Source organism: Mytilus californianus, unplaced genomic scaffold (assembly GCF_021869535.1).
Source record: "Mytilus californianus isolate M0D057914Y unplaced genomic scaffold, xbMytCali1.0.p SCAF_4, whole genome shotgun sequence".
In the NCBI taxonomy this organism is placed as follows: domain Eukaryota; kingdom Metazoa; phylum Mollusca; class Bivalvia; order Mytilida; family Mytilidae; genus Mytilus; species Mytilus californianus.
In genome coordinates, this window is record NW_026262690.1 from 37121273 (window position 1) to 37136353 (window position 15081).

At 33.4% G+C, this 15081-nt stretch overlaps 1 protein-coding gene across 1 annotated transcript in view; it reads right to left on the reverse strand.

Annotated features, from left to right (window-relative positions):
* The window catches only part of LOC127698264 (cullin-3-A-like), a 44628-nt gene extending 31540 nt beyond the window's left edge, over positions 1–13088 (reverse strand). The window contains exons 1-6 of the mRNA XM_052201646.1: positions 12833–13088; positions 4993–5190; positions 4419–4532; positions 3691–3851; positions 1348–1462; positions 432–563 (exon numbers count right to left, since the gene is read on the reverse strand). Of these exons, the coding sequence (XP_052057606.1) occupies positions 432–563; positions 1348–1462; positions 3691–3851; positions 4419–4532; positions 4993–5190; positions 12833–12886 (774 nt within the window). The 5' untranslated portion in view covers positions 12887–13088. The remainder of the gene's footprint in view (positions 1–431; positions 564–1347; positions 1463–3690; positions 3852–4418; positions 4533–4992; positions 5191–12832) is intronic.
* Positions 13089–15081: the final 1993 nt, after the last annotated feature.

Below are 15081 nucleotides of genomic sequence, written 5' to 3' on the forward strand. Positions count from 1 at the left end.
CCCTTTGGACCTCAATGTAGACCAATTTAAAAATGGGGCCCAATATCCATAATAGTAATACAAGGTTAGAACCCCAAAAAATTAAAAACTTAATTTAATCCCATTGAAATTGGTTAAAAAATGTATAGTTATTTTCAATTGAAGATTTCTTGCTATTGCGCAATACTGTGCTGTTGCACAATACTTAATCTGTTATATATAATAATTTACACACCCTGTTTGGTGTGTATCTCCTGCCATATCAGTATTTGTTGCTTTTATATATAAATCAGAAATAATCAATGCAAAAATGGAAAATTTTGGGGGGAAAAAACCCAAAAAATTATGAAAATTTTTTTTTGTGGTCGTATAAAACAGTCTAAATGAAAACATGCAAGTTTTTTTCAGAATATTAAAAATCTTACTTCTACATAATTACAAGTAATACTTACCCTAACAATGGGATCTTCAGTTGAAGTGTCCAAATAATGAGTAGCTCTTTCAGCTTCCTCATTGATTCTTGCTTCCACTTTCTTTATATACACAGAAGCACTGTTTTCGGCAAGGAACTTTTGACTCTCAGACTGCAAAAATAAAATATCTGATAGAGCATGTATCTTCCTGAATCTCTCTCACAAAAATGTTCATTGATATATTCAAACTTTAATACTGTTTACTTTTTCTTTAAATTGCTAAATTTGGGTCAAAATCAATCCAAGTATCACTTTCGCTACTTAAAGGTCTACACCTCAACAACGATAAAAGTTAAAATGGTGAAAATCGAACTTGACCTTCATTAAGTCACAGGACACAATTTTCAATACATAAAGGTCTACAACTCAACAACAATAAAAGATAAAATCGTGAAAATTGAACTTGACCTTCATTTAGTCACAGGAAACAACATATTTAAATTTGAAAAGATTACGTCAAAGCATTTTCAAGTAATTTTACGGACAATGCTCTAAGTATCAATTTTTAGCTACTTAAAGGTCAAAAACGATAAAAGCAAAAATCGTGAAAAGATTTCATCAAAGGGTTTTCAAGTTATTAAACGGACACTGTTTAGCAGCTGCCCACCCAGCCACCCGCTGTACATTATCAAACTAATAAACAATATCTTCCTTTGGAAATCCAGTTAAAAATTTTCATTAGGGCCAATTACTCCTATAAGGAATAATCTGACAGTTTTTTTAAACTAGATACCACAATGTCAATGATAATGGTGGCCAAATTTTTGTTTCAGACAACAACAGACATGATGAAAATAGCTCACTTGACCCTTTGAGTCAGATGAGCTAGAAACTGAATAATTATGTTAAAGTTCAGAATCAAACTGGTTAATTGTACATGTACATATGTTTATACCCTGTAAAATTCTGCACTTTGCTCCAGAAATGGTCTTTCAAAATCTTCTTCATATACAGCTCTGGAGTCTATGCCAAGAACCATCAGCATTTGACAAGCGTTTTTAACAGCTCCCCTAGAAAAAAAACAACATTAAAACTATTAACTTAAAATGTATTTAGGCCAAATAAAAAAATATGTGATAAGGGTTTCCCAACAATCTATAATTTGAGATGTGATCATATATACCAACCCCTGTTTATTGCAAAGTATAAGATTTTTTTTTTTACTTTATTATACATTTTACACATGCATCAACAGCAAATATATCCTAATGATCAAACAACAAATGTTTCTGCATGTTAAAACAATTAATATTGCTAAAATCCTGAAATATATGATACCATATTGAAGCATGCTACAACTAAAGATTAATTTATTTTATTAACACAACTTTCAGCACTATTGGCTATATTGTGGGGGCCATTTTTATTGGTGGGAGAAGACGGGTGCATAGAGAGAACCACTGAACTTTGGCACGAAAACTGGCAGTCTCATTCAATTTAGATTGGAGTTGCATGCACCTATCATGTGTGGGGTTCCAACTCACAACCCCAATGTTGACAGGCAAGTGATACAGTAGATAAACTACTTAGCCACCGAAGACCCATTTACAACTCATGAAATCAAAGAGCTTGTGAGCACTGAAGGGTAAAGATTGCTTTCATTTTGCATTTTTTTTGAATTTTTAAATAAAACATTGAATTGTATTTTGCTATGAAATTTTAAAATTTGAGTTGAGTTATCTTCCTTTGTTCATGATTGTACATTTGTAGTTGAACTTATTTTTATAACAGATTCATACACCATGCTTAACTCATGTAATATTTGATTAAAAAAATGTTTTTTCTTGACAAGTATGGTAATTCAAATACACATCATATTGTAACTAAAATATCAAATAACAACATATCATCAATAAATTACTTGACATTGACTGGTTAGGATCTAAATAATGATCACTTCACTGCACTATTTTGTTTTAACTATCAAAGATAGTGATAAATCTTGGAAGATATAGATATCAAGTCAGTACCATAAGGTTTTGATTGCATTTCATGCAATGTTTACCAAATAAACTGCTTCGCTGAGCGCAGCTAGATAAACCCGCAGAGGTCCAACCCTGAACAGTTGGGGCAAAAATGGACACAATATTCAAGCTTGATTCAGGTCTGAATTTGGATTGTAATTAAATATTTGACATATTATATGTTTCTGAATAAATGTAGTCAAAGAACTTGAAATTGGTTATATGAATTGAATTTATATTCAATTAAAGATTTCTTGCTGTTGTGCAATACTTAGTAAATCTGTTGTCAGACTATAAACAAATAAAGTTCAATTAATTCTCAATGTCATATTAGAAATTTATGAAAATAAAAAGGGAGCTTACACCAATAGATATAAACAATTCACCAAAGTTTCATGAGAAATGGTGACAGCATTTTTGAGTTATTGTCTGAAAACCGGAAAATCACCCCTTTTTTTAATAAATAAAACCCCATAACTCAGAAATGTAAAATGTAAAATTTATAAAATTCTAAAGGGAGCTTACATCAATACATACAAACAATCCACCAAAGTTTCATAAGAATTGCTGAAAGCATTTTTGAGTTTTTGTCCGAAAACTGGAAAACCCCCCTTTTTTTATGAATAAAACAATGTAACTCGGAAACGTAAAATCTAAAATTTATAAAAATAGAAAGGGAGCTTATGTCAATAGATATAAACAATTCACAACAATTTCTTGCAAGTTGGTGAAAGCATTCTTGACTTATTGTCCGTAAACTGGAAAATCCCCCTTTTTTAATGGTCCGTAAACTGGAAAATCCCCCTTTTTTTAATGAATGAAACCCCATAACTTGGAAACGTAAAATCTAAATTTTATAAAAAACGAAAGGGAGCTCACGTCAATAGATATAAACAAGTCACCAAAGTTTTATGCAAATTGGTTAAAGCGTTTTGAGTTAATGTCCGAAATGTTGATGACGGACAGACGGACGGACGGACAGAGGTATACCATAATACGTCCCTTAAACGGGCGTATAAAAAAGACTATATTTTTCATAATAAAAAAAATTGCTTACCATCTGATAGTTACTGGTTATATAGCTATGACAGTTTAAGAACTCCATTTCTAATCCATCTTTTTTCTTTTTATAATTTTTTGTTTGGGGAGGGGGTCTTTACATCTTCCTTTACTTTGAGGGGATAGTATGATATCTATAATTGTAAGTCTAGAGTTTTTTTTCAAATGGATTTGTGTCATGAGCTTTACCTATTACTATATTATCACAAATTTACCTATCGACCACCTCTCCTCTTCTTTCCTTTGCTACCATTTCTAACAATGTACTGCGGAGGTGATCCCTTATCATTGGATGTCTTACAACCTTCTCTCTAAATATCATCAGTCCCAGATTGTACACATTGTCTACATTATTTTGTTGAACATACACTCTGTCCTAAAACATAAATTCATATTCATTGGAAAATTATAAAACTCTCAATGATGTCCTGACAATATCAGCCATGATTTTTGTATTCAAATAAAAAGTTATGTACCATGTCTTAAAAAATTTACACCCACTTCCTATTTGACATTGAAGAAAAATCCCTGCTTAGCAAGTAGAATGATAATTCAAAATATCGTCAAGCAAGAAATGACTGCCCTGCATATCTGAAAATAGCTTACACTGAACAGCTCAACTGACATCATTTAAAGTTTCAATCCAAATTTCAAATCATTTTTAATACAGAGTCTGAGTAACCTGTAACAAAATATTTCATGACCAGTATGTATGATAGAAATGCAACATACTGTCAAACAGGAAATGGCTGCCTTGTAAATCTGCAAATAGCTTACACAGTCAACTTCAACATTAGAAAGCATGACCAAATAACTAATCCATGCTTAATACAGAAGCAGAGTAATACACACTAAATTTACAGATGGACAAATGGACAGACAAGTTAATTGCAGTCTATAATACACTCAGTGATTTGGAATATAATAAATTAAATATACCTACCATATACATAAGTATGTCTCTAATCATAACCATTGATGTTTGGTGGTCATTCCATGCACTGTTCAAGGTTTGTAGAAAGTTATTGTTCAATGCTGAAAGAACATCTTCTCTTATCTGTTAATATAGACAGATTACAAATTTAATTACTAACTTACTGACAAGTTACTGTCAATGATAAATGTACTAAAAACACAATCAAACTTCATCAATTTCCAATGTTGTGACATTTTTTTCATTTGATTTTGGCAAATTTGACTAACATGACTAAATAAGCCAGGGGAAATAGGATATTTAGTGTACTCTTAACACGAAATGCTATCTTTTAAAATTATTTCTTGGCCAGGCAATAAAAAAGTTTAAGGGTGGACAATCGAACAAAGGGCCAATTTAGAGGTATGGAACAGATATGTACATGTATCTTTGTTCCATTTTACAAAGGAAAGTTGGGAAAAAATCTGTAATGAACACACTGCTATAAAACTGTCCATGCCCAAAGGGCCATTATGAGAAAAAAAATCCTGGTATTGGATAAAACATATTTATCTCCCAAATCTCAGATAATAACTTTACTTGCCTTGTCAACTAAATGATCTGTGACAACGTCCCGCAAACCAGTGTATAATTTTTCTCCATGTTTATGCAATACCATGGTATAGGCATTTCTATAGAGCTCTTCGAAACTAAGTCCACTGTTATTTTTTTTCTGGATTTCTTGAATAGCATTTTTCAGCAATGTCCAAATATTGTTCACATATTTTTCATCCATTGTCATCTAGAAAAAACATTAGAAATTTTTTAACTGTAAATTAAATATCGATTACATATATAGTTCCATAACAGTTCAGGGCATAAATAAATAAAATGCTTCGCAGGGCGCAGCTTGATACGACCGCAGAGGTCGAACCCTGAACAGTTGGGGCAAGTATGGACACAACATTCAAGCTTGATACAGCTCTGAATTTGGATTGTGATTAAATATTTGACACAGCATAGGTTTCTGACACAGAATGAATGTGGTCTAAGAACTTAAAAATTTTAAATTGGACATTCACCTATTATGGTCCAATATCCAAAATCTAAATACATGGTTAGATTCAGCATATCAAAGAACCCCAAGAATTCAATTTTTGATGAAATCAAACAAAGTTTAATTTTGGACCCTTTTGACCTCAATGTGGACAAAGTTGATAATGGGGGCCCAAAATCTAAATACATGGTTAGATTCAGCATATCAAAGAACCCCATATATTCAATTTTTGTTGAAATCAAACAAAGTTTAATTTTGGACCCCGATTTGGACCAACTTGAAAACTGGGCCCATAATCAAAAATCTAAATACATGTTTAGATTCAGCATATCAAAGAACACTAAAAATTCAATTTTTGTTAAAATCAAACTAAGTTTAATTTTGGACCCTTTGGACCTTAATGTAGACCAATTTGAAAACGGAACCAAAAATTAAGAATCTAAATACACGGTTAGATTCGGCATATCAAAGAACCCCATAAATTCAATTTTTGATGAAATCAAACAAAGTTAAATTTTGGACCCTTTGGACCTCAATGTGGACCAATTTAAAAACGGGGCCCAAAATCCAAAAACGTAATACACGGTTATATTCAGCATATTAAAGAACACCAAGAATTCAAGAATAAAACCCCATTGAAATTGATCCAAGAAATAAGCAATTTATAAGAAGTATCTTCTTTTGCACAATACTGTGCAATTGAATATTTCTTGCTATTGCGCAATACTGTACAATTGACAATTTCTTGCTATTGCGCAATATTGTGCTATTGGATATTTCTTGCTATTGCGCAATACTGTGCAACTGAAGATTTCTTGCTATTGCGCAATACTGTGCAATTGAAGATTTCTTGCTATTGCACAATACTTACTATATAAAAATTTACACATCCTGTTTGGTGTGTATCTCCTACCATATCATTATTATTTGCTTTTAAATATAAATCAGAAATAACCAACTTAAAATGGAAAATTTTAAAAGAAAAAAAAAAAATCCCCCCCCCCAAATTTTTTGAACCCCCTTATGATTCATCACCCCCAAACTCAATCTCAGCCTTCCCTTTGTGGTACGGTACCTTGCAGTACAATTTCAGAGAGATCCATATACTTGAACACAAGTTATTGTCTTGAAACTAGAAAAATGCTTATTTTTGGCCCCTTTTTGGCCCCCAATTCCTAAACGTTTCAGGCAATTACCTCCGAACTCAATTCCAGCTTTCCCTTTGTGATATGAAACCTTGTAGTACAATTTCAGAAATATCCAAACACTTACACACAAGTTATTGTCATGAAACTAGAAAAATGCTTGTTTTTTGCCCCTTTTTTGGCCCCTAATTCCTAAAATTTTGAGGCAATTACCCCCAAAATCAATTACAGCCTTCCCTTTGTGATATGGAACCTTGTGGTACAATGTCAGAGAGATCCATACACTTACACACAAGTTATTGTCTGAAAGTTACAAAAATGCTTATTTTTGGACCCTTTTTGGCCCCTAATTCCTTAACTGTTGGTACCATAACCCCCAAAATCAATCCCAACCTTCCTTTCGTGGTATTGAACCTTATGGTAAAATTTCATGGAGATCCATTCACTTAAACTAAAGTAAGAGTGTGAAAACCAATGCGTCTTCGGACGACGCCGGACGAAGCCAGACGACGACAACGACGACAACGTCATACCAATATACGACCAAAAAATTTTTAATTTTTTCGGTCGTATAAAAATTGAAAAAAAATCAGCTAGCAAACAAACCGTCTTTTAACAAGCATTCTGAGAGTATTGCATGGCAATACATAGTCCCCTACCGGTTAAAATTTCATTATCCTGGAACAACATGCTATACTTGATCTATAAATTGTCATGGGGTAAACTATTAAACAAATATCAATTCAATATCTTCAAGCATGATGAAAAAAAGGGAGTGGAAACTGATCATTTGAGTGAATTTTCCAAGTCCAAGGACCATAACTCTGCACAAAATCATCAGACCAGCACAAATTTCATACTTGATCTGTAACTTGTCATTATAAAACTACATACAGATTATCAAATCAATATCTTCAAGCATGACCAAATAAATGGGGAATGTGTCCATGGGACACAGATGATGCCCCCACTTGCATACAATGTTATAAAGGGACATAACTCAAGAACTGTAAAAGTGACACTACCCAAATTTGTACTTGATCTGAGTTTTGTGGCAATAAGCATTGTTTATAAGTTTTATAACATTTAGTTGAGGCAAACTCAAGTTAGAGAACAGAAACGAAAAATTCAGTAATTTTTTCATTTGTAAAAGGCATAACTCTAGAACGGTAAAAGTGACACCAACAAAATTCGAACTTGATCTGTGTTTTGTGGTAATTAGCATTGTGCATCAGTTTCATAACATTTGGTTGAGGCAAACTAAATTTAGAGAACAGAAACGAAAAATTCAGCAATTTTTCCATTTATAAAGGGGCATAACTCTAGAACGGTTAAAGTGATGCCACCAAAATTCAAACTTGATCTGTGTTTTGTGGTAATAAGCATTGTGTATAAGTTTCATAATATTTGGTTGAGGCAAACTTAAGTTAGAGAACGGAAACCAATTTTGGGACGTACAGCAGGGCTCACACTACTTCAGAGTCATAGGGAGAAGTGACTTCTCTTTTTGAAACTGAGAGGGAGAAGTGGTGAGATTTGAAAGAGAAGTGCTCGTTCGCTGGCGGCGCTACAATGTTTGGTTTTACTATAATACAAAGGGCCATATGTATCTTATTTTTTTATATTGTTCAATTTGTACCTGGGAGTACAATAAAAGTAACAGTTAAAATTTTGGGGGCCCTTTATAGCTTACTGTTCAAAATGAGCCAAGGCTCTGTGTTGAAGACCGTACTGTGACCTATAATGGTTTACTTTTATAAATTTTGACTTGGATGGAGAGTTGTCTCATTGGCACTCATACCACATCTTCTTATATCTATTATCGTAAGAATCCAGATTTCGATCAGAGCTGGTCCTGTTCCAGAGCTCCAGATAAGCTGCGTATTTGCGTGATCACGCAATAAAAATAATTAAAAACCCAATGCAATTGCCCATTGCAGGGTTCAATAACCCAATTAATTCAAAGGAAAACCCAATTATATGCCAAAAACATGGGTTCTTAACGCTTTTATTCGCTATCGTTTGCGTTATTTACCCTTACTTGATTACAGTCGTCGCGTAAATCTATTTTTATAATATTTATAATTGGAAATGTCCTTTCGTTCTAAAAATAGAACCCTGCATCAAGTAGCTGTAATGGGTCCCTGTTGGAATTTTCCGTTGCTCAAAAGGTACACGTGTTTATGAAAACATTTCGATCTTCTCGGGTTTATCCAATTAGCGTGTTACATGCTGTCATATTTTTTCGAATTGCTTGGGATTTATCATAACATACAATGAATTAAAACGAAAGTAAATGTCCGGTAAAAATATTGAATAGAAGCATGTTTTCGGCTTCTTTTTGATAGCTGAGGGAAAGTAATGATGATAACAAGACTCAGCTAGTGATTTTAGGAAGCGGCCATTGAACGCACCGGCGTGTTTGCGTACCATAACGAGAACATTGCTAGAGCGATAAACACGGGGTTCCGTCAAAAACGAAATCAGTTGGAAAAAGTGAAAGGCCAAATCAATTATGACATATGTAGTTTGAAAGCATCGGAAACCAAAAGTTCTGATAAGGGACAATTTAACCCAGATTTATGTAAATTGAATTAAACGAAATCAGTTTATATATTATTTTTTTCATTTTTATAGTTGATGAGTGAATACACATATCCGTTTTTTACGTCAATGCAGCTTGACACTTTCTTTGTTTTGGTCTAATTGTTCTAGATGCTTAAGATAGTTGTCTTATTTGCAAGTGCAGTATAACATTGTCATTTATTTACTTGATGTTGCAGAATTATTTGTAAATTTAAGTTGAATGTGGTCTCCGTCATTATAAATTTAAACCACCCTATAAACCTCAAGGTTTTGGGGTATATCTTAAATCTGGAAACTACTTTTTATTTTTATTAAAAAGTAGATCTGGCAAATAGGTGAAAGGACTGGCAAAACTTTCTTACAGCACCTAAATTTCACATATATTACAAAAAAATCTAAACACTTAGCCACACCTACCCCAACTATAATTAAACTGTAGGGTGATCATATGGGATCTAGAATGGCAATTAGTTCCTGTCCAACTAGTGACACCAGCTGCAGTTTACATAAGTTTTGAGAAAATACAAAACTGACAGAACGTTTAAAACGGGACACAAATTAAATGTACAATTGCTCGTCAGTGGATAAACCAAATAAAACAGCTAGCACATATTCTACAAAGAAAGAAACACATTTAAGATGGAAACACATCTGGGGTTGATATAATGTGATTATAACATGCCTAAATATTCAATATTGTGTTGATGAAAAAACCCAATACATTAAGGAGCTTGGTGGTGAAAAACCCAATTTGATATTTGCTTGAGGGGTGAATTGGAATTGATAATGCAATTAAAAAACTTTATCACCCAATTACATGAAAAAATGGTGGGTAAAAACCCCAATTTGTGAATTCTTATCTGGAGCTCTGCTGTTCCAATCAGTAGTTTAGTACAAATATTTCAATGGCCGACGAAGAAAATTAGAATGATTTGATGTACGCTCTCTAACAAGTACCGGAAGTGATAAAAAATTGTTTTTATGAAATAACATGCAACCAACTTTAAAATCAATGCTTTAACCTCTTTTCTGAAGAAAATAAATCATTGATGTCTTTGAATTTCTTTACTTTTTACTGAAAAATTGCTGTTTCATCGACTTGGTAAAAATTGAATATTGCCGATGACGAAAGCGAGTATCGTAAACAACAGGGCGACTAGATTTCCCTTTTGACGGTTGGTCAAAGCGAAGTGACGGCCGGGAAAGCGACTTTGTCGCTCCAGTCGCATGGTAGCAGCGGCCCTGACTGACAACTGAATATTTGAGTGAATTTACTAAGTCCAGGGACCATAATTCTCGACAAAATCATCAGAAAGGAACAAAATTCGAACTTGATCTGTAACTTGTCATGATGAAAATATATACCAAACAATATACCAAACATCAAATCAATATCTGCAAGCACAAAGAAAAACAGTTCGGAAAACTGATTTGCCGGACTGACAGATGGACAGACAGAAGGACAGAGTGCAAACCTAAAGTCCCCATCGACTTCGTCGGATTAGCAAAGAAATTCAACACAAGATGTATTATTTCTTTCAAATATTTTGACTAGTTTAATGGACTTTATCAAATTATGCAGTCATGATCATCATGACATGCAGCTATCAGAGCTTTAGGAAAGCATTGCTAAATTGCAAAAAAACATGATTACAAAATGTATATATAATTATTATATAATTACAATTGCGTGTGAAGGCCGACTTAAAGTTGGTAATAATCCAATATTTTGTTTGCAGTTTTGGGGTATTTGGATAACATTTGAACTGGTATTTTCAGTTAACCTACTTTTGTAGCAGATCTAGAGCTCTCAATTACTGCAATATTTGATAAGGAACCAGTTTTGTTACTAATCATGACATATTTAAGAATATTTAATGAATTTAAGCAGCTAAATTCAGATAAATATATAATTAAACAAATTTAGCACAACTGTCAGCTGTGGCATCACGTTTTCCTACAAACTGTCCCTGATCAGGGCTGATACATCACCAGACAATTGGACAGATTGGAACAAATGATTTGGCGGTCCAGCAACAATTTTGTCTAGATAAGGTTGCATGCACGAGTCTGAAAATCTTAATTTACCAGAAATTTGGTTTTTTTTGCACTGTACATGTACATCCCATTTTCATGATTTTGAGTCAAGATGGCAGCAGCAAAATATATGTAAATGAAAAAGTAAAATTCATTTGTTTTGTTCTTTTAAGTTATGTTTTACAGGGAATTGAAGTGGCAGAATAGAGATAAATATATGCATATGAATGAATTATTAACAATTCAGATTTTAATATGAATCGTTTTCCTAGAACATCTCTGAAATAAGAGGAAATACAAGAAGTTAGCCATAAAACTATTTTTTCCCTCGGTCTTGTGAAGGGATTGCTTCCCTTTGTATATACATGTATGTAGTAGATACTTAGCCAGCCATAAGCCGTTGAGCTAGGGAAGGACTTCTTTAGCTCAGTTGGTTAGAGCACTGCCTTGTAACACAGAGGTCCCGGGTTCGAGTCCCTGATGAGACAAAGTGATTTTGTAAGAAGAATCATGCTCTCCAGTTACATTCAGCACCCAACAATAAAAACCCACAGTTAGAAGAATTACCACGCCAGGGAAGTGTTGAAGATATCATCATTATAGTATGATGACTTTAGAAGTGAGGGAAGGAAATGTGACGAGATTGCTTCCCTTAGCATATGAAGTAGATCCTTAGCCAGCCGTAAGCGGTTGAGCTAGGGAAGTATTTCTTTAGCTCAATCGGTTAGAGCATTGCCTTGTAACACAGAGGTAACAGGTTGAAGTCCCAGAGGAGACAAAGTGATTTTGTTGTGATAAGGATCATGCTCTCAGGTTACAATACAACACAAATCTTTTCAGTCAGATGCGTGTGAACAGACCCTCTCGCTATTTGGGAATATGCGACACTTGACCTGAGAATTTGCGACACTTGAACTTTAAACGACATACAACAATCACTTTTCCCTTGTGGCATCAAGACATTTTCTATTGTGACATCAAAATTTTACCAATACCTCTGTGATCTCTAGTAATTGCGGACAAATAGACGTATTTACACTTGTATGCAAATTTGTCTGTCATTACTTAAAATCTCACAAGTTTCCGTAAAATTTGACATCACAATTTAAAAAATTTCACGTCATAATTAAAAAGTGATTGTTGCTAGACATCAGAAGGTCATTCGGAGACAGATCTAAGGTCATTCGGAGACAAAATTCAGCTCAATACCAGAAGTGTAAATACGTTTATAGCAATAAGGTGTCTATAGCATGAGTCATGACTGGTCGGACTGAAATGTCACACAGTTTGGCACATCCAGTAAAGCCTAATGAGCAGTATACTTTTTGCACCTAATATAAGCAACACTAGAGTTGATGACAGTTTAATGTAAATGAATTGGTAATATTCTTATTATCGATAAAACATTCAAACCATACAAGGAGTGCTGATAATGATTCCCATACAGCAGCAGACGTCTTTATTTACATTCATTATGCCACTTCCGTCCGCCATTTTACTTCAAGATCCAAATTATTTTTCTTCGAAAATAAAGGTCTACAGGGATTTGCAATGAACAAAATACCTAAAATTGTTTTAATGATATACGAATGGCATTTTCTATATGGGCTAGTACTTACTGGAAATGCTCTTATTCGCATTTTTGTGTCTTTGCGAGGCTGCTGTCGACTCATTTTCCAAATAAATTAACTATAAAAAAGAATGGAATGGGTAACCAAATAAACTGAAACGATAAATGCTGATTAGTGAAATTCTTAGGAGACTATGTCAGAAGAGATTTGAGACTCTGAATGTGTTCTTTAGGCATTTTCGCCGTTGACTTTTTAAACCATTCTAAATGAAAGCCAAACAACAGATCTTCATTTAAAGATTCATCCGCAAACAAAATAGAACTTAACAATTATTATAATTCATGATTGTGGTTCGAAATTAAAGACGTAATTTAACATTCTACCGTTTGGGAATATATTTTTTTCTTGAAATTTCTTTTTTGATGTTCACTGTAACAACGATTATAAAAAATGCACATTGATTTTGGGTTAAAAGGGTCATCGTCAATAAAGTACTAAGACTGGGATCTGTTTCTGTAAATAACTTCTGCCAATCAAGGCACACCTCCTGGAACCCGGAGTACGGTATTTTAAAATGTTTAGTATACACGTCACTGAATATCCTCTACCAAGTATTTACACCAGATCCATAAGAATTATATACACTGATAAAAGTTCTTTATCCACACATAAAATGATTATGTCCTATTTTAAAATCTAAAAGTAATATTGTTAAGTCGCATTTAAGATATTTGTATATTGCCAAGAGGTGATCTGACTACACTGTAGCATTTACTTATGTTTAAAACCACATTTTCTATTCTTCTTTTTACGCATAATGTTCAATAATTCGTACCGCTTATGGTGCAATCTATAGATAAGATATCTACACAGAGGTTCTAAATGAATAGTAATGTCATTAGTAAGCTCTTTATGTGCTTAGGTGATACAGTAAGCATAAGGATTCACTACAACAGTTAGGGAACAGTCATTATTTATTTATCACTGAGGGGGTCGGTTCATTTTAGGGGGGGGGGGGGTCACTATCAAAAATTATTATACAGCTGGGGGGGGGGGGGGGGGTTGCCATCAAAAATTGTATTTTACTGGGGGGGGGGGGGGTCACACAATGAAAGTTTTTATATCTGACAAGCAAATTAATTGTTGACGATTTTGAAGTGAGTCAGGTGCAATCTTTTAAATAATTTCTGTCATTATTAAATCTTTGATCATGTACAGTGAGCACTAGAAAGATGCCTAATTTCTCAAGGATAGAGAATCTGATCACTCCTTATCACAGTCATTTGTTATGGTTCATTATCCCGTGGAACTATTATATTCAATATAATAGTTCCATGATTATCCATAGGACAAGTCGGATGTGAAAGTTTACCACCTGACTTATCTCAAGATTAACAACTGTATAAAACATGTGTCTCTAGTTTTGACCACAGGAAACAATGAGTTTTACAAGTTTCTGAACATGTGTATTACAAATCAAATCAAATCAAATCAAATATTTATTATTCCAATCATGGTCCCACAGGGGGCATTTACAATTAACAATTATGATAGTATAAGCAACAAACATGAGACATTGTACAGTATATAACGTGACAGATATTATAATAGACAATGAAAATAGTATTAATAACAAAAATACATTAAAAGTACTCTTGAGTATTTTTTTTTTCCTTCCTTCCTTATGTCCAGCAGTGTAAAAATAAAAAAAAAAGTATTAATAACAAAGTTTGATCAACCTTAACTTATTATCTATAAAGATGGAAATTTGTTCATCTGCAGGAGACACCAAGGGACGGTGCTCTAGGATATACTGTTGATTGCGATAGGCAATAACAGCAATCCTCCCCGTGTCAGAAGCAGATGAACAAAATAAATAGAGAAACTGAATCCGGTCAATTAACAAATAATTATTATTATTATTTTTTTTTTTTTTTTTTTAAAATAACAACAATTATTAATTATGCGAAACATGTCATATAAATCTGCTATTTGCAGTGTTTAACCAGGAATATACACAACTCTTTTAATACAGTTAAGTTCTCACATGACATCAGCCATAGCAATTTCTCTTGGGAATTTAAGTTAATGAAATTGTGACATGATTCCGAAATAATGTGATATAAATGGTGTCTGTCTTCGTTATATTTTGTGCAATAAAAGAGAAAATGAACTTCATCTTCAATATTACCAGAGTTACACTGCTGACATAGTCTAAGGTGTGGAGGAGTACCCTGGTATCGTCCTATTTCAATCTGCAAATGGTGAGATGACACCCTAAATTTTGTTAATGATCT